This window comes from Mustelus asterias, chromosome 22 (genome assembly GCF_964213995.1).
Source record: "Mustelus asterias chromosome 22, sMusAst1.hap1.1, whole genome shotgun sequence".
Lineage (NCBI taxonomy): Eukaryota > Metazoa > Chordata > Chondrichthyes > Carcharhiniformes > Triakidae > Mustelus > Mustelus asterias.
Window position 1 is genome coordinate 37,175,689 of NC_135822.1, and position 20,698 is coordinate 37,196,386.

General features: G+C 41.7%; 1 protein-coding gene across 1 annotated transcript in view; it reads right to left on the reverse strand.

The window, feature by feature from the left end:
• kif17 (kinesin family member 17) overlaps positions 1-20,698 on the reverse strand; it is a 71,943-nt gene that overhangs the window by 31,896 nt on the left and 19,349 nt on the right. The window contains exons 4-7 of the mRNA XM_078239717.1: positions 7,425-7,614; positions 2,747-3,203; positions 989-1,007; positions 757-816 (exon numbers count right to left, since the gene is read on the reverse strand). Coding sequence (XP_078095843.1) covers positions 757-816; positions 989-1,007; positions 2,747-3,203; positions 7,425-7,614 — 726 coding nt within the window. The remainder of the gene's footprint in view (positions 1-756; positions 817-988; positions 1,008-2,746; positions 3,204-7,424; positions 7,615-20,698) is intronic.

A 20,698-nucleotide genomic window follows, 5' to 3' on the forward strand; every position in this document is an offset into this window, starting at 1 on the left:
CCTTTAAGATCTTGAGGAGTATTGACAGATGGATGTGGAAGGATGTTTCCTGTTGTCGGAGAATCCAGAACTAGGAGGTCACTTTAAAAATAACGCGTCACTCATTTAAGACAGAGATGGGAGAAATGTTTTTTCTCAGAGGGTCATGAATCTCTGGAACTCTCTTTCTCAAAAGGCAATGGAAGCAGACACCATAAATCTCAGTCCTCATTCATGGCTGGGATTCTCTGATGCCACTAAAAGTGAATGGAATGCCAAATTCACCATTCTTACTTGCAACAGGGCAGCCACAAAAGAGATCAGAGAGTCCTGCCCAGAGATTTTAAGGCAGAGCTAAAAAGATTCTTGATTAACAAGGGGGTGAAAGGTTATCGGAGTAAGCACAATCTTTTTTTAAAAAATCATTCATGGGACATGGGCATTATTGGCTGACCATCATTTATTGCCCATCCCTAGTTGCCCAAGGGCAGTTGAGAGTCAACCACATTGCTGTGGCTCTGGCGTCACATGTAGGCCAGACCAGGTAAGGACAGCAGATTTCCTTCCCTAAAGGACATTAGTGAACCAGATGGATTTTTCTGACAATTGGCAATGGTTTCCTAGTCATTAGTAGACTATTAATTCCAGATATTTTTCATTGAATTCAAATTCCACCAGCTGCCGTGATGGGATTCGAACCTGGGTTTCCAGAACATTAGCTGAGTCTTGGGAATAATAGTCTAGCGATAATACCACTAGACCGTCGCCTCCCCTTACTGAATGATGGCACAGGCTCGGAGGGCTGAGTGGTCTACGCCTGCTCCTAATTCGTATGTTCTTATATAACTGACCGTGCTCATTAAAAGTCCAAGTGCGCATGTCTGGAACATGATTTGGGGGATTTTCTGCTCTCTTTTCCATTGGGTGGGATCGGCGATGGGAATGGAAATGTTTCACACACACGTAAAGACATGATGCGATTGTACCCATCCCCCTTCAGTGATGTAACAGGAATCCTGACATTCAACCTTGGGATTGTCACTATAATAAATTTACGTCTAATTATCAGGCCTCTGCTTGATAATTCCACTTCAATTACATAATCCATTCACACCAGCATTACAACAGGTCTCCCAAGGCGAGTGTTATGAATTTGGAATTTAGCGAGGTTTACAGGACTGGAGATGAAAACAAAGTAACATGATTTTAAAAAAATACTGAGATGCAGTTTGCCCAGTAATAGGATTAGCAGGCATCTAGAAAAATTGAGGTGCAATATCAGAAACATTGTTTACCAGAGATCAGTAGGACTATACAAAATTGGTAACTTCTAAAGGCAAAGAATTTGAGAGATAGACAGCTGGGTGGCACACAAAGTGACTGAACAGTATAACTGCTGGCACCCTCACTGGGGAAGGAGGCTGGTTTTCCATCCAACAGCCAGACAGGCCACAATCTTTAGAGAGGCCAGTTCCAATCTTTAGAGCCATGGCAGATTGCAGATATTCTCCTCTAAAAGACACAGTTTTGCACGTTTGCTGCACTAGGAAAAGATGTTTTTGCAGACCTGGTCAACTAAAGTGTATTGTGTGGTAACTGTGAGCTGGATTTGACTTATATAGAGTTACTAAGGTGGAAGCTATTTAGGAAAAGGGGCTTCTTAGTGAGTTCAGGGAATGTGGGTATACTTTGGGAACAAAAGGTAATTTCAGATAAAATGGTGTGTTTAATTATTAATATACTTAAGTGACGTAGTATATATTAGTCTTTCTTGTCATGTGCTTTGCATTTCTTTCAATAAATATTCTTTATTAATTGTTTACACCAAATGACTGGACTGGTTCCTCACTGGGCTGTACAGGGTTCCTTATGTTATTCCAAACAAATATACACCACTAAGAACTAATGTTTCAAGTTAGAGTTTTGAGACACTCTCACAGGTAACACCAGCAAGGTTCTTAACAGTGAGTATCTGGTGAGCAGAACCTGCCAGAGGAGTTCAGGTGAGTGTATCACTCGGGGCGGGGAGAGGGTATGCCGGGGCACTGCCTGGAGGAAGTGCTGGGTGGGGTGTTCCGTAGCAGGGGGTGGTGTTTGTTTGGGGTTTTCTGTTGGGGGGTGGTGTAGCATGGGTGTGGTGTAGCATGGGTGTGAGGTTGTGTCTGGGGGTTGTTATATTTTTCATTTTCTGTATTGGTGCGGCCTTTAAGAAGGGTGCCCTGATCATTATAAAACTAAGTTGCTGCAGGGTGGGCTCAATCAGAGCCTGTCCCACAAGCAAGACATTGTGGGACCCATCCCTTGCCTCCTTTGTCTCTATGAGGCTAACAATACGGCAGAGAAAGCTGGCAGCTTCAATGCTGTGTTTCCCGCCCACTACGTCACTCTGCATATTTTAGGGAAAATTCTATCCGATATGTGGGTTCAAGACCCAAAACTAAACTGGCAGTCAAGTTGCTGACTCAGAATTGAAAATCCAACCATGATTTCTGAAACATTTTTACAGTGTTCACACAAATTGAGACAGCTTAAAAATGTTATTTCATCTGAGAAATGTGACATGCTGGTTCACTTACCTGGAAAGAGTTAACAAATTTTTGTGACAGATTTATGAGCGTCCTGCGAGGTCAACTTACTATTGGAAATGGCACACATTCTACATCCAATGGAAAAGCCTTCTGCTTATTGGCTGATGGGATTTTGGATTCCATCAGTTCATATCATAATTGAATATAGAGTTTCCAGTGAACACGGGAAGAGAAAGTACTTACTGGATAAATTATCATTTCCAAGCTGTCCAGCTAGGAGTGCCTTCAGCTGTTTAATCTCCTCCTGATATTCTCGGAGTAAAGCATCCTTTGGATCTTCATTAATTCTCGGCTTGTTTTTGATGTTCTTTGCCCTATTGGCATATCGTAAAGTGCTAAGACTTTCATCATAATTATTGTCTGCAGGAGATAGACATGCCACCATCAGAGTTTTGGTGTTGCCTCCAAGGGAATCCTGTAACATTCGTGTCAGTTTGGAGTCACGGTATGGAATATGCTTTGATCTTCCATCCACGAGTGCAGAAATTACATTCCCAAGTGCTGATAGTGACAGGTTAATTTTTGTAGCCTCTTTTAGTCGATCTCCAGTTGCTCCAGTTTTTGCCTGTCTCTCACTGCCTGCCAAATCCACCAGGTTTAACTTTCCTACTCGGATGCGGTCTTTCCCATTATCATCTGCAAGGAAGACACAGACATTTAGTTTCTTGGTAATTTATTCTTTTTATTGAGATGTCCATTTGTCTTCAGTCATTTCCCAATTGAAGAGGAAGATTGGTCGCCTGTCCCTTCATCTCTATTAATGAAGTGGATATTGGTGGAATGACTAAAATTAATTGTCCATTCCTAGCTGGCCTTCAAAGTGCTGTTAGTCAAACACATTGGTCAATGGAGTCACATATAGGCCAGGCAGCAAGGGCAACAGGTTTCTTTCCCTAAAGGACATAATGAACCAGACTGGTTTTTACTAAAATTCAACAACTACATGGTCAGCATGAGGGCAGCATGGTGGCACAGTGGTTAGCATTGCTGCCTCACAGCACCAAGGACCCAGGTTCAATTCTGGCCTTGGGTACCATCTGTGTGGAGTTTGCATGTTCTCCCCATGTCTGCATGGGTTTCCTTCGGGTGCTCCAGTTTCCTCCCTAGGTCCAAAGATGTGCAGGTTAGGTAGATTGGCCATGGTAAATTACTCCTTAGTGTCCCAAGGTGTGTAATTTAGATGGATTTGCCATGGTTACAGGGATGGGGAGAGGGCCTGGGCAACATATTCTGTCAGTGAATCGGTGCAGACGCAATGGGCCGAATTACAACCTTCTGCACTGTGAGGATTCTATGATTTTATGTTCTGATACCAGCTTTTTTTTCCAGACTTGTGTTTTAAACTGAATTCAAATTCTCAAACTGCCATAGTATGGCTGCCAACCCACCAGGGCTGGTATCTCCAGGAATTGAAGATTAACACGATGGACACTGCCGCAACCAACCCAGGACTAAATACATAGGGTAAATAAAAACTGTGTCTTGTAATTTATTGGTTATAGAAATATCGACTGTTTAAGGTGGGTGGTCTTGTGATGGAATCTCTATGAATAAATCCATCCAGATTTGGCCATGGTGGGATTTGAACTCAGGCTCTCTGGATTACAGGCACTACATTGCAGAATTCATCAAGCTGAAGGATTTCAGTGCTGTAAAACTTGTAATATTTTCCACTGAATCAGCACCAAACACTCATGTAAAGAAAGGATCCCTCTCTTTTTTTCCAAAACTCTAAAGAGAACTGCATGCTGCAACCATATGATATTTTGCCATTTGTCAAACCATTCATCCAATGACCTCTCAATAAGATTGCTGCTTTAGTCTTGTCATTTTAAGGGAATCACTTTGCATTCGTACAGCTGCTATCCAGCCATTCACACCTCACTTAGAGATAACTTTTGTTTCTTTACTTGTTCCATCACCACTTCCTGTGACTTTGCACCTTGAAACTTCAGTCATGTAGGTCAAGATTTTCCAGTTCTACCGATGGTAGAATGGAAAATTTGACAAACCAGCAAAGCGTACATTGACTTTCGGTGGTAGGATGTAGGACCAGAAAAATGTGGCCCTAATCTCCCTTGCCCCTCCAATCTCAAAACCCATTAAGTTTCTAACCTTTCTCAGTTCTGGATGAGAGGTCACAGACCTAAAATGCTAACGTTCCTGGTGAACTGTTGTGCATTGAGGTGATTTGTAAAAATGATGCCCCAATTTTCGAAAAACGATGTTTCTGGCAGGGTGACTTCAATCAGATCCCGCCCGTCAGCGTGACGTCATGGGACATGCTCTTTGAGGTGTCAGAGCCTGAGTGCCAAATGATATGGCTTTGCCCCACCTGCTATCAGCCTTTGCTGATATCCAGGAAAATTCCGTCCTCTGCATATGCTGCTAGACCTGCTAAGAGTTTCCAGCATTTTCAGATTTTCAGTATCTGCAATATTTTGCTTTTGTAACATTGAATAATAACTTTGCGTCAATATTTTCAGTAACAGAAGAGGATAGAATGCCAGATAACACAAAGAAACTAGCACTGAATCATGAACAGAAAGACAAAATCCTCAATATAAAGAAAATAACAATAATAAGAAAATACTAACATTAAAGAGTGACAGACTGTAAAGATCAGGTGGTTTCCATTCCATGGTTTAAAAGGATATAGGTAAGAAAATTGCAAATATCCTAACTTCCAAAGTTCTCTCTGTCCATGAGCTGTTCTTTTAGATTGGAACATTGCACATATCATTCTTCTATTTAAAAAAAGTTGAGAGTGGGATGCAAGGGAATTTCGCCTATCTGTTGTTGGGAAATTACTAGAGTAACTTAAGGATAGCGTGAGACTGAACACCTTGAATTCAGCCAGTGAGAGCCAGTGTGGATTTATACAGGATAGGTCATATTTGACGAACCTGAAGAAAACATTTTTTGAAGAGGTGAAGTACAGCAGTGCTCAGGGGAATGTCTATGGGTGTTACTTATATGGACTTCCGGAATGCAACTGATAAATGTCCCTCACAATAAATAAAGATAAAGTTGAAGATCATGGAATTAAAGCTAAATTCTTGACCTGATTGGGAAATTGAGGGTATCAGGGTCACATGAGCCTCAGAAGTGGTCATTCCTGTCATTTTGCGACTGCCTCAGGCACAGATAAGGGTCCCATGCTCAGGGTTATGACCCATGGCCAATGACAGAACCAGTGAATCTTCAATGATGATGGCTGAGGAGCTAGAGCCTCGAGGGTCAATTGCTGCTCACAAGTGAAGGAGGATCCTTTGGGAAGATGACTTGTGTTTCCTTAAGCACACCTAGGGAAGGCAACAGGAAACCACGCAGGGTGCCCTAATCATATTGTTGCTTGCTCGTTGAAATTGAAAATGGGAATTTCTAATGGGAGGTTTTTAGAAACAACAAGAACGCCAGGTGTAAAGAAATGAGCAGAGGCCTTGCCCTTAGACAGATCACTACAGCACATTTGGAACTTGGCCCAGTGACAGCAAGAGACAGCAGGGATAGCGGGAGCAACTCTAATTGCAAGATGTAACTAGTGATGACATGCAAGGATCTGTGTTGAGAATTGAACTATTCATTGTATTTATTGTCGATATAGGTGATAGGATAGAAAGACCCAAAGTAGTATTGTAAAAAGTGTAGAGACCGAAGCATAAAATTTACAAAAGGAAACTAACAGATTAAACAGAACTGTGGCAAATGGTTTTCAATGTAGGCAAATGTTAGGACCTAAAAAATATTTTTAAAAAGGGCAAAGCTTGAAGATAAAGGTCCAAAGAGACTTGAGGAACCTGAACATAGATCATCACAATGTTATGAACAAGTACAGAAAGTAATTAAAAAGAATAATGACATTCTGGCCTTTATATCTAGAGGACTAGAATACAAACGGGTAAAAGTTATGCTTCAGCTATACAAAGTCCTGCTTAGATCACACTTGTGGTACTCTGAGCAGTACAGATTAATTAAAATAATAACTGGACTCCAAGGGTTAAATTATACAGATTAAGGTTGTATTTCCTGGGATTTAGAAGGTTAAGGAGTGATTTGATTGAGGTTTTCAAGATATTAAAGAGCGATAGGGAGAAGCGATTTCAGTTGATTGAGGAGTCAGGGCGAAGGAACATCACCTAGAGATTAGAGCAGACCTTTTAGGAGTGAAATTAGGAAACACATACATGTTAAATGTGGTAGAAGTTTGGAACACTCTTCCATAAATGGCAATTGAAGCCATTTTAATTGTTAAATTTAAAGCGGAGATGAATAGATCTTTGTTAACCAGAGGTATCGGGGGATATGGGCAAAGGCAAGTTTAAGGAGTTTAGGCCTCAGATCAGCCATGATTTCATTAAAGGGTGGCATTGGCTCGAGAGGCTAATTGGCCTACTCCTGTTCCCATGTTCACATTCAATTCCCTTAATCCCTTGAGAACTTCATTCAGCACCAAACGCAAAAATAAGCAAGAGATTAAAATAATTTTAGTTCATTCCCACAATACTGTGATGGTAAATGCTATTTTTGATGTTGTACATTTTCCAATCCTATTTCATAAAGGAACGAGAGATCGTGAAAAGAATGAGAGCAGGAGCAAGAGCATTTTGTAAAAACGGATGACGACAGAGGGGAAAGTGAGACCCACAAACAGAAATATGCAGGAGAAGGGATACAAGTAAAACGCAAAGAGAAAACAATAGAAGAAAAAAAGATTTCAGTTACAAGGGAGAAAATGTTATTTATTGTTATCTAATTTCGGAAGAAGTTCTGACTAATGAATCTTACTAAATAATATTTCAGAAATAAACCACTTCAAATAAAATATTAATATTCAGTCCATCTGATATAACTGACCTATTGAGCACATCTCCAAGTGAATGGTGAATATAGAATGTGAACGCGATGAGTCTTTGTTCATGAGGGTATATCCCACAGCTCGATTTCCCCAGCCAATATCCATGATTTTCTCACACTCCGAGACACTGTGTACAGTGTGCATGGAGAGGTCCTTCACATAAATGCCCTTCTCTGGATGCTCCTTCAGCTACAATCAGAGACATGAGAAGAACATATTAGAATCTTGGGAATCATCTGCCTAGTACTCAAATATAAAACTCCTTCATGGTGCAGATTATTTATTGTGTCAAAGGATGAAAGATTCTTTTTACATGCAATTCTGCAATTTTTAATTGAACTTTTCATTTTATTTTTCTCCTGAAGGTGCTAACTAATGCTGTGGCAAGGAGAAATAAAAATGCATTTATAAAGCATTTTAGTCAACTACAGAACATTCCAAAGTGCTTCTCAGCAAAGTAATTACTTTTGAAATGTAGTCAACATCAGCATTCCCTTCTTTCAAGGATGATGTCTACTCAGGATTGTGAGTAGGGGGTCTTCAAACTTCCTGCTGCTGGTGAGACTGGAAGATTCTACCCTGGATTCTAAATGCTGAATATTTTCCAGCAACCTGGCATTTTGGGTAAAGGCCGGTTGTACTCAGTGGTGAGGGGCTCCACAGCGGAATACCCTGTCAATACTTGCTATCTAGGTCTCATGCACAAAAAAGTATCAGTTAGGTGAAATACTGAAGAGGAGTCTGCACCTATGGAACCTCCAGAGGCATATAATTTAAGCTGACATTTTGGTGCAGTACTGAAGAGGTGCTTCAATGTTAAGGTGCCATTTTCCAATTTCAGTTAGTGCAAAAGCTGGGGAGTTCTCCCACTCGTGGCTTGACAATTATCCCTCAGCAAATATCACAACAGAAAATTGGATTATGTCATTATTTTCTTGCTGTTTGTGGGATCTTGCTGCATGTAAATTGTTTCACAAGTACACATGCTACACCTCAGTCACATGAAGACCCATAGCATGTTTGGATGAACGAGTTGCGATCCGGGAAGACGTAACTCTGAAGGCGAAAGCCCTGGAAGGTGAAGCCCCTGGAATGTTGCAAGATAACTTACAATGAACTCTGTTCTTGTATTATTAGGACTTGGTATTGTATTCGTTTGTTGGTTTATTACTTTCTCATTTTTTGCATTAGCAAAAGTAAATACAGTAATAAACTAATAAACTTCCAGTCTCACCAGCAGCAGGAAGTTTGGCAGGAAGTGCGAGGCCAATAATCAGTTTCCTGACAGCAGGATGAACTTTAACAATTATGTCCTTGGGACTTTAAAGGTGGGTTGAGCTTTCCGACGAACAATGTTGGGAAACCCTTTTGTATGCATTAGCATGTCATGTATGCTTATTAACAGGCCACTTCACTGGAATTAAGTTCTCTGCCAGCGAGAAATCAGAACGTACACTTTTACTACTGCACATAAGTTGCATGCACCTGGCGAGGTAGACTTCTTCCATGATTACACTGAGCTACTACTGTCTTGTCCTATTTGGGGAGTGCCCGTAAATGCCAGTCTATCCTTGTGACCAGGTGATGACGTTGCAAGTTGCGTGGAGGATGTTAATGGGAAAGGGTGGAGGAGTGGCCAGGCAAGGATGGAAGCCTTTAAATACGGTGTCCACCTTCAACCCCATGAGGTAACAGTGCGGAGAACAGCTTCCTGCCTGCCCCCATTGTGAGAATCGGCGAGTTCCTTGCAGAAAATATGTAACAAATTGACCAATGCCAGATCACATATGGTCAGCCTTTCCATTCCTGAGTGGAAATCACTCCCACTTCCACACCTGGTTTCAAATAAAGATTCCAGAACAAAAGATTCCAGCTCTGGTTTACTTTTCCCTCCTAAATTAAGAGTGGTGAGTCCAGACTGATTCATTAAAAATGTATGTAGTGAGGTGTCACCTGCTGGCTGAAGAGTCAGCAAGAGACACTCACTGACTTTTTGTTGGCAAGTCCTGCCAAACCATACACCAGGCAGTGGTAAGGCCAGTGGTAGGACTTCCCCTGGTATCACATCAGGGACAAAGTCTTGCCTACCAAGAGGCAATCAGGCCAATCAGGGGCCAGGAGCTCTTGAGCTCAGCAGCACTGGGGAGTCTGTGGCTATTGCTGGAAGGACAGGTACCGGAATCCCAGGATTGTGGAGGGACCCAGGCCACAGGTGAGTAATATGGGAGTTGGGATTTGAGGGGTGGAGGCTGCAGGGAGACTGGAGCATAGAACAGAGAAAATAGAAGCAGAAGTAGGCCATTCGGCCCCTGCACCGCCATTCAGCTAGGTCAGGGCTGATCTATCTCAATGCTATTCTCCCATATTATCCCCATAGCCCATTATATCTTTAATAGAGAAGCCTATTGATCTCTGTCTTGAATATGCTCAATGACTGAGCCTCCACAGTCCTCTAAGGTAGAGAATTCCAAAGATTCATCACCAAGTAAAGAAATTCTTCTTCACCTCAGTCCTAAATGACCTACCTCTAATTCTGAAACTGTCCCTTCTGGTTCTAGATCCTGCCCAGCCAGGGGAAAAATCCTTGCTGCATTCTACCCAGGCATCAGGACATGGTGACAGATGAGGAAACTCCGTCCCTAGAAGGTTCAAAATTGATAAGGAGGAAGGAGTACAGTCTGTACTGAAAGTTGACAAGGCACCTGGACTGGGTGAGGTGCACGCAAGATTTTGAAGAAAGTGAGAACAGAAATTGCAGGGGCACTGACTGTAATCTTCCAGTCTTCGCTATCTCAGCGCAGGTGACAGAGGACTGAAGAACTGCAAATGTTACAGCTTTGTTCAAAATAAGTTGTAAGGACAGCCACAGCAATTACAGGTCAATTAGTTTAACATCAGTGATGGGCAAGCTTCTAGAAGCAATTATTCAGGATAGCATTAGAAATTACATGGAAAAAATGTGGGATGATTAGGAAGAGCCAGCATGGATTTCTAAAGGGGAAATCGAGTTTAACTTGCTGGAGTTTTTTCATGAGGTAATAGAAAGGATCAATGAGTGTAATGCTTTTAACCATAGAAACCCTACAGTGCAGAAGGAGGCCATTCGGCCCATCGAGTCTGCACCGACCACAATCCCTTTTGATGTGGAGTACATGGACTTTCCAAGGCATTTGATACAGTGCCACTCAACAGACGTGTGAAAAGTTATAGCTGATAAAAGGGACAGTAGCAATGTGAATACAAAATTGGCTGAACAACCGGAAGCAGAGAGTAATGGTAAATGGATATTTTTCAGGTTGGAGGAAATTTTTTTATGGTATTCCCCAGGAACTGATACTGCTTTTCCTTATGTGTATGTATATATATAGTATATATATATTATATATATATCTAGATTTTGGTGTGCAGGGGGCAATTCTAAGTTTGCAGGTAACACAAAACTTGAAAGTATTGTAAACTGTGAAGAGAACAATATAGGACTTCAAAAGAACATAGACAAGTTGGTGGAGTGGACAGATCAAGTTCAACGCACAGAAGTGCAAGGTGATGCATTTTGGTAGGAGAACGTGGAGATACAATGTAAAATAAGGGATAAAATTCTTAAAGGGGTGCAGAAGCAGAGAGACCTGGGTGTATATGCACATTGATCATTGAATGTGGCAGAACAGGTGAAGTGATCAGTTAATAATATTCTTGGCTTTATTAGTAGAGATTTAGAGTACAAGAGCAAAGAGGTTATGCTGAACTTATACAAGACACTAGCTAGACCTCAGCTGGAATATTGTATGTAGTTCTGGGTGCCACACTATAGGAAGGATGTGAATGCATTGGAAAGAGTGCAGAAGAGATTTCCTGAATGAGAAACCTCAGTTATGAGGATAGATTGAAGAGGTTGGAACTCTTCTCCTTGGAGAGAAAGCTAAGAGGAGATTTAATAGAGATTAAAATCATCAGGGGTCTGGACAGAGTAGATAGGGAGAAATTGTTCCCACTCGTAAAAGGATCAAGAATGAGAGGGCACAGATTTAAAGTGATTTGCAAAAGAAGCAAATGGGAAATGGGAAAAAACTTTTTCACACGAGTGATTTGGGTCTGGAATGCACAACCTGAAAGTGTGGTGGAGGCAGATTCAATCGAGGCATTCAAGAGAGCATTAAATGATTGCTTGAATAGAAACAATTGTGCAAGGAAACAGAGAAAAAGCAGGGGGATGGCACTAAACCATGATGTTCGTTTGAAGAGCTGGTGCAGATACGATGGGCTAAATGGCCTCCTTCTGCGCCATGACAATTCTGTGATACCCTCCTGTTGAACCATATAAGAATTTTGTAAGTTTCAATGAGATCACCTCATATTCTTCTAAACTCTAATAAGTATAGTCCCTGTCTTCTTGATCTTTCCTCATAGGACAAAACAATATCCCAGGAATCATTCTGGTGAACCTTTGTTGCACTCTATCTATGGCATGTATATCCTTCCTTAAATAAGGAGACCAAAACTGTGCACAAAACTCAAGGTGAGGTCTCATCAAGGCTCAATTCCAGCAATTTTTACCCATGTACTCAAATCCTTGATTTGAGTACTCAAATCCTTGATTTGAGTACATCCTTTTGCCATAAAAGCCAACATACACCTGTCTTCCTAATTGCTTGCTGCACCTGTGTGTTAACTTTCAGTGACTTATGAACAAGGTCCCTTTGGACATTAATACTTCCCAAACTCTCACCATTTAAGAAACACTCTGCATTTTTGTTTTTTCTACCAAAGCGGATAACTTCACAATTTTCCATATTTTGTTCCATCTGCCATGCTCTTGCTTACTTACTTAGCCTGTCTAAATTCCCTTGAAGCCTTTTGCATCCTCCTCACCACATACATTCTCACCCAGGCTCTCTCATTCATCAGTTTCAGGACATGTATCAACTTTCAGCTGATACCCATTACCTGACCTGTCATAATGTCTCTAGTCTTTCCTGTGCTTATATTTTTATTATTTTAATAAATATTGTACTTAGTCCAATGGAAATTCCCTAGTTAAGATAAAAAGGAAATACTCCCTGGCCAATCTAGTAAGATCTACTACTATTAGTAAACCTTACTATTGCTATTACACCTTACAATTACTACAATTACCTGAAGTTTGAAAGAATAATTGAGGAAAATATTCACCAACCAATTAACTACCTGTTTTCTTTTTTTCTTTTTATTTCCAAAAAAAAACAAATACAAATTGAATCCAATCCATGGTCCCCACATGAGACAGACAAACGAGATCCAAGCTGACAAAAAGAGGCATTGCACCCCATCCTGGGCTTGATCTGATGCTTCATCTTTGCCAAAAGAAAAATCAACTACCTCTTTTCCTGTAACGTCACACCAAGTTTTTTTGCAGAACATGTTCGATCCACTCTGGAGCCACCGACAGGGTTGGACTGGATAACTCTTATAAGTGCTGCTGTCTGTCTCCAGGTCCTTCTCTCTCCTGCTCTTATAGGTCTGTCCCCAGGTCCTATCTCCTGCTCTCTGAGGTGTTGCTGTCTACCTCTGGGTTCTCCTCTCTCGCGCTATTTTCATGGTGCAGGGGGGTCGGCAGCATTGACAAGGGGATGGTTCTCAGTGGGCATCCCCGCCCCCATTCCCAATATCCAATCCTTCAGTCAGGCAACCTACCACTCCCTGGAAGTGACAAGCTGGCCACACAGTTTAACCTGTCGTGCACGCCACAGACCCGCCTGCCACTGGGTTAATACCAGCAGCGGCAGGATGAGGTAATTAAACTGCCACTTTATAGCCTCAATTGGCAGTGTGGTGGGAAGGTTGACGCTCCTGACTTCTTGGCATTCCCACCCAGGAAGCTGGCAAGATTCTGCTATACTACCATCCCACTTAAGAAAATGCCCTTCCTGCCTCCAAGCTTGCCACCAATGGCAGCACAAGATTCTGGCCAAAAAAGATAGAGTCCAAAAAAGGAAATGCTGACAAAAAAAAGGATAAATGAAAAGTTTATAAAATATTAGTGAAAATTCTTGTGAATGGCATCAAGCGCAAATAATAAGGCAAATCCTCCTGAATGGCAGAGGTGAGAAGACTAAGAATTGCGGAAATCTGAGAAAAAAAATGCTGGAAATAAAATCAGGATGGTCAGCAGCTAAAAAAAGATAAACGTTTTGGGGGCAGGATGATACAGGATCTCATCTCAAATGCTAACAATCCTTTGAATTACAGTGCATGTTCCAAGTTTTTTTAATCTCAATAAACATTTCAGAATTATACAGGCTCCTCAGGTACCTGTGCAAATCATGGTACAAAAGTAATCTGTATCTTTCACTGCATTAAATTAGCACTACATCTACATCTTTTAACTAGGAGGTGCACTGTGGCTGGGAGAAGTGACAGGAGTCATCTGAAAACTGAATCTGTGCTGTGATACTTTGACGAATAGCTGAATATGTGCGAGAGCTGCACCAAGCTTCTGAAAATGTACTGGAAATAGCAAAATGTGGAGGGAAGGACAGTCATTGTGTATCTCCAGGGGGTAGTGGCAGTAGGTCATCCACACTAGTGGGAAGTAGTAGTGGTGGCCAAGGCCAGTAGTGTTGTTCCAAGAACATGGATGCAGAGCTGGAAGAAGTTAAATAATCTGACATGAGTTGTCAAGGTGAGTGAATTCAACCTTCAAATGGTATGTCCTACCAACTGGACCAGTAGCCTCATCCATTGCTCAATTCACTGCACTTCCATCACCCATCTATTAACAAGTGCATAAGAATACATTCTCAACCCTTCACTCATATGCTGTATCTCACCCTTACACATTTAGCACTGTTGAAGGCCTCACACCTACAACTCACATACACTGGCAAATATGCAACCACAAAAGCCACATCACCCAAACATATTGCAGAATACCCAATAATACAATTCTCTCTTTCTTGGAGGGGAAGGTGGCATATATGAGGGGGCAGGAGAAAAAACTGGCAGGAGATAAGTGTGCCTGCATGTTTTAACAGGAGGAGACAGTGTTGACCTTCTTGAAAGGAGCATTGCTGAGGCCGTGGCCATTGGTTACTCTGGAGAGAATTGATGAGTAGCTCTGCAAATCCAATCATCTATCTCTCTTCTTCATCTTACAAGTTTATTTTTGCTCACAAGCTGCAGTTGGTGTATGCACTCATCTCTTACCTTCTCTCCCCTCACCAGAAACTAATCCTGGTCACTTTTCAATTTAAGATATGAAAGATCTGGAACCTTCCCAGTCAGAGAAGGAAGATAAAGAAAACAGCAAAGATGGAACTGCCAGCTTGCCAAAGATTGTTTGGACACTGTTATGCTGCAGAGACTCATTTATGACTTCATCAGGTAACTAATGGGTATACTCAACCAAATGTTTGATGTAGTTGAAAGCTTGCCAGAAAGCCTGGACACAACATAGGGAACATGGAGGAGTCCAGCTCCAGCTCGGTACTGGGGTTACACAGAGCCTTAAAGTCCATCTATTCCAACTCGGAATGTGCATTAGCACATCCAAGGAACATCTATTAGGGGAGGCAATGGCCTAAAGGTATTATCGCTAGACCATTAATCCAGAATCTCAGCTAATATTCTGGAGACCTGGAGTTGAATCCCACCATGGCAGATGGTGGAATTCAAATTCAATTAAAAAAGTCTGGAATTAAAAGTCTAACGATGACCATGAAACCATTGTCGATTGTCGTTAAAAAAAACCCATCTGGTTCATTAATGTATTTTTGGGAAGGAAATCTGTCATCCTTACCTGATCTGGCCTACGTGTGACTCCAGAACCACAGCAATGGTGATGACTCTGAACTGCCCTAGAGCAACTAGGAATGGGCAATAAATGCTGGCCAGCCAGCGATGCCCATGTCCCACGGATGAATAAAAAAACCATGATGCAGTGCCTGGTAGCCATGTGACAACTTCCATTTCAGCAGAAACAGGCTTCATCATGCACCTGAATGCTGCAGTGTGTGACAATACTGTGCCTTTAAGAAAAAAAAAATATCATGGTTCTTGTGAAGGGAATGTTTTAGAACTTCAGCTCTGATTATGGTGCCAAGTTATCTACTCTAGGCAGCCCACATGCTGAGAATGCAGAAGCATAATTGACCCTAGATATTGGGGTGTTTGTTTGAATCTGAACAAATGCAGTCTTGCTTATTTTTTGGGTTGTCCACTGGAGTTTCAGAGTAGTGTTTAATTACGTTGATTTGACAAGAGAGAGTCATGTGAATAGGCAGAGCTAAGCTTACAAAACAAAAGCAGTCTGTTTGGGTCTGCCAAAAGCAAGTATGTATTATTTTCTCTCTCTCTCTACAGAAAGCAGTTTGGGACCTGCTAGAAAATAGGCATCTCTCTCCAGAGGTGCTTGGAGGCTGGAGGACCAGTAGCTCGCATACCAGCATGTAAGCCTGGTATTTGCTAACTAATTTTGAGGAGGAATTTACATCTATAAAGAATATTGCTTAAATTGGAACCAACAGAGAGAGCCTAGCAGTTAAGAATTGTATCTTGTCATGTTTTAAGTATTTCAATCAGTAAAAGTTATGCTAATTATTTTTGTTATAGTTAAACTGTATTGTTAAATAAAGTTTGTTTTAAATAAAAGCTTCCTAGTGGCTCAATAGAATCACACCTGGAGGGAAACACCTTATGCTCATGTTAATGCCAAAATCAAAAATAGTTGGGCTCCAGCTTAACTTCATAACATACCTTGAAGTTTCTGATCTGGTCCCTAACAAGTGGAAGCTCAGACTGTTACCATCATGGCTCTGGATACCACTGTTGAAAGAGATTTTCAGGGTGTCACAGCAGTTCCTCAATCTGTTCCTCAGTGGATCAACAAATGTTCTAGGGCATCACCCCAGCAGCGTCACAGCATTCCTGCTCCTATCCCTAGCACTCTACCAGTGCCCTTGCTTTACCCATCACCCAGCCAGCCCAGGCCAAAGGGAGGCAATCTGAAGCTCGGCTCTCTAGGATGATTGAGGTTGCCCTTCAATCTCCTCAAAGAAAGGTCAGCTGGCTTTCATGTCTTACACTACAGCCACTGGGGAAGTGCCTCACAAGAGGACAATGTGATGGTCAGTTATGGAGGAAAGGTGAAGAGTGTGTTACTTTGTAGGGGAGGTGTGGTTGAGGTTATTGGTGTTGCTAGAATAATATGATCTTAATAGTCCAGGCAGAAATAGACTGTTTCCATTGTAGCCTCCCTACCTCTTCCTGTTCCACTACTTTTCCTCTACTTTGCTTCTTCACATGCTCCTATTCCTTAGCTTTTTGCCTGAATGATGGTGCAAAGGGCTGTTCCTTTACAATAGAAAGATTGTGCAGCTGGCAGCATACTACCACAAATCTTGATACTGCTGAGTACTGCAGAGCTCCTTTGAGCCATTCAGGCAGTGGAAGTGTTGCTTAGTAACAACAATAGTGTGCTTTATAATATTTCTTGTGGCAATATGGCTCTTACTGTAAACTTGCTGTGCACGGTTTCCTATCCAGAGTTTTGAGCCATGTCATAAGTGGATAACACTTGTCGTTCTGAGCCAGCCACTGATTTTTCATGTGGGTATAGGTGAAAGAAGATTGATGCAGAATGAAGGAATCATTACTGCTGCTGGGATAATGGACATTTACCTGCATGACACGCTGCTTGTGGTCAGACAACAACTGCATTTTGAGGATCAGAAATTAAAATTGTTAAGATAAGGAACACACAAAGTAATGTGCATGCGATCAACAACACACTGCATCATGTGAAGACCTGCAATCTAAGAAATCCTTGTGTCCCCCTGTTGGTCTCTGGCAAGATGGAATGGAATGGTCTGCATGTGTTTCTCATTTTACAGACAGCCTTAGTGACTTCTCTTATACAGTGGCGCATTGTAAATGCTCAGATGTTACTCATACCTCCAGCAGCAGCCTGAATGGAGGCAGACACCTAAAGGTTCAGAGCCACAGACCAACTCAATCACCACAGGTAATGTCCCTGGCCTACTTTGAGCCTTCAGATGTTTCTGCAGTAGTGCAGATTTCATTCACAACCTCTTTTGTAAAGCAAAGATGTCTGATACATTCGTTCTTACTGAACTTAAGGTGAGAGAATTGTTCCCTGAAGATCTTGGCTTCCTGTTGAGATCCCTTTCCCCCACCCCCCCCCAGCTCTTCATCATCCTACTCTAGCAACTTGTCCTGCTCAGCTTGGCCTTTCCTCATTGTCCCAATCATGTTTATTCCCAGAGGAAGCGCTACCAGGTCACTCATATCTGGAAACAATATTTTAAATGACAAAAAAGTAATTCAGCAATGGCTAGCAATCCTCCAAATTAATCATCCTTTAGCCATGTATGTGAAAGCTCCAAAGCCCAGTATGATTGCACCAATAGCCAGAAGGAATAATCCAGCAACAAACCTGGACCACTTTTAATAGTCCTGTTGGAGGACCTTCATGCTATTTAATGTTATGTTCAACTGTGCAAGGTTAAGACAGAATGTCTACTGTCCCTACCAGTTGAAAGTTGCTGCAATGACCTCTAAGTCACATGTATACTGATATGCATCATCATCATCCCTGGTTCCAGTGGTCATCAAGTGTGCAAACCCATTTACCAAGATGGCACCTTGCAAATCAAATTGTGTTCATTTTATTCCTAATTTCTGAGCAGGTGTGTATGTCATACCTAAAAACCACAAGTACACAACCCAATTTAGTCTCTAGAAGTTTTATTGTGTTATGACGGAAGTTATTTGCTTCCTGCATTTAGATATCTAACAGCTGCTCCTTGTAGGGTGAGCAAAGGCATGTATAGAGCAGAAGCATCATCATAGACCATTTGGATTGGATAGCTATTTCTGTGCTGTAGTTTCCATTAAAATCCAATATAACATGTTCTATGCTATTCTAGTGTGAAGGTCATTTTAAATTAAACTGGCATGTACATTCTTTCCTGGAAGTTTAAAAATGTTAATTACAACAATTCTCCCTTGGTGTCGTAGCAACATTAGCTGAACGCTATTGCACTGAGCAATTATTGCATTCCCACTGTTGGCCTTAGAAACTAATTATACCTTAGTTTAATTGAGGTAGAAACCGCACACCACATATATCAAGCACAGGCACACCTCAGTGACACAGGGAGAATACAGAATGTTCAGTAAACATCACACCCAAGAAATAAACAGGACCAAGATTAATAAATAATAAGTTGAATTCATGTTACTGCTTTGTTCCCTGCTATCCAAGCATTAATTTGAAGCTCGGTAGTTGTATGTTTTACATTCATGTTCCAGATTGATGGTTCTTGACATCTAGAAGACACCAAAAACTTTTAAATTTTGGAAAAGGACAATGTATGCAGAAAATAAAAAAAACATGCAGAATACTTGCTGATATGACATGATTTGATGAAGGGTTTCAAGTACATTAAGTTCATGCTATGATTAAATTATAGGATATACACACACACAGAATAGCTTAAGTCACTGGGACAGGGTCATGAATAGTCAGGGTGAGTGACTCACTGAAAGAGATGCCTGTCCCACACATTTGGTACAATCTTGGAGTAATATCCAGGTACTCTGGAGGGAGATGATTAGATTGTCATCAGGCTGAAAGGGAGAGAGACAGAAAATCTTAGGTCCCACAGGGACCGGACGGATAATATACTTATATCTTAGAGCCTTGTGTAGGTTCACAAAGGAAGCATTCCCAGGTATCATGAGAAGGTCCCCTGAAATTCTCTCCAAATGCTGCTAGGATGCAAGTACACGGGCAGAATTTTCAGGGTACACTACCCGGAATGGAAAGTTAGTGGCTCTAACTGATGGCCCGAATTCCTACCAATACTGCTAAAACCACGCCTGAAATCCATGCCCTCCTTTGGAGTAGAGGAGGATAAAGAAGAAAGGAGAGAGGCATAGAGGGTATGGTAATACCAAAAGAGAAGACAGCTAACTAGGAGGTCCCCTAGTTCAAAAGGTGGCAGTCCAGGAACTGTTTCAAATAAATCAGCAAACATCTTCTCAATTACAAAACTCAAAGAGCAGACACACTAGACTTCATGCATACTATGCACATTCATATTGGGCCGGCACGGTGACACAATGGTTAGCACTGCTGCCTCACAGCGCCAGGACCCAGGTTCAATTTCCAGCTTGGGTCGCGGTCTGTGCCTGCTGTGGGTTTCCTCCAGGTGTTTGGGTTTCCTCCCACAGTCCAAAGATGTGCGGGTTAGGTGGATTGGCCATGCTAAATTGCCCTTAGTGTCAGGGGGACTAGCTAGGGTAAATGCATGGGGTTATGGAGATAGGGCCTGGGTGGGATTGTGGTTGGTGCAGACTTGATGGGCCAAATGGCCTCCTTCTGCACTGTAGGATTCTATGATTCTATATTTATAGTAATTAATTTTTACATGTACATTTAATATTTATAGCTAATTCTTCCTTTTATTACTGTGTTTCTCCTGAGAACTTCTATGTGCTGTTCTCAAGCCTGTCCTGGTGTGACCTCATGGTCATAGGTACTCAGCTACACAGCGCTGTGCTAAGTTACTTCAGACCAAGGTGAACCTCTTCTCAGGGCTTCCCAGGTCACAGACTGTGCCACCACTGCAGGTTATAGACGTACACACTATGGCTAAGGCCCTAATTCGGAACATGATTGGAAAAATGGTCCAACTGGTATGCTAGCTTCAAGACATGCCTGATGTGTCTCACAGGAATACAGAAGCAAGAAGTTCTGACCACAGAATTGCAAAGTCAGGCCAACAAAAGAGGAAATCATCACAAGACCAAATCACATCTCACAATTAGCAAGACGAGATAATCGCAAGATGAGATCATATCTTAACAAAAAGCCAGATGGTGATTGCCAGGTCTGCAACCAATGGTCAGCAGCTTGAGCAGTTCACTCAAACCATTTTTGGCTCAGTAAAGGGGCATATAAGGACTGGTGCTTCAACAAATCATCAGCAATAACTACAGACTAACCTTCACAAAGATGATCTCCAGGCTATAAGCAAGAGAATGACCCTTATATCAAAGTGGCCTAGCCAGCTACCTCAAAATGGGTAATACCAGTTTCTCTTGAGTGATTTAGTTATATACTAGTGTGAGTGCACAGATCTTTAAGGGTACCTTTCATACTTCAATTCTACAGCAAATGATTATAGTAGTCGTCTGTGTCTTTGAGATTCTGCTTAGACTATATCTATGAATCTGGTAAGAAAGTTGAAATTGTGACACAATTTCACTTGTG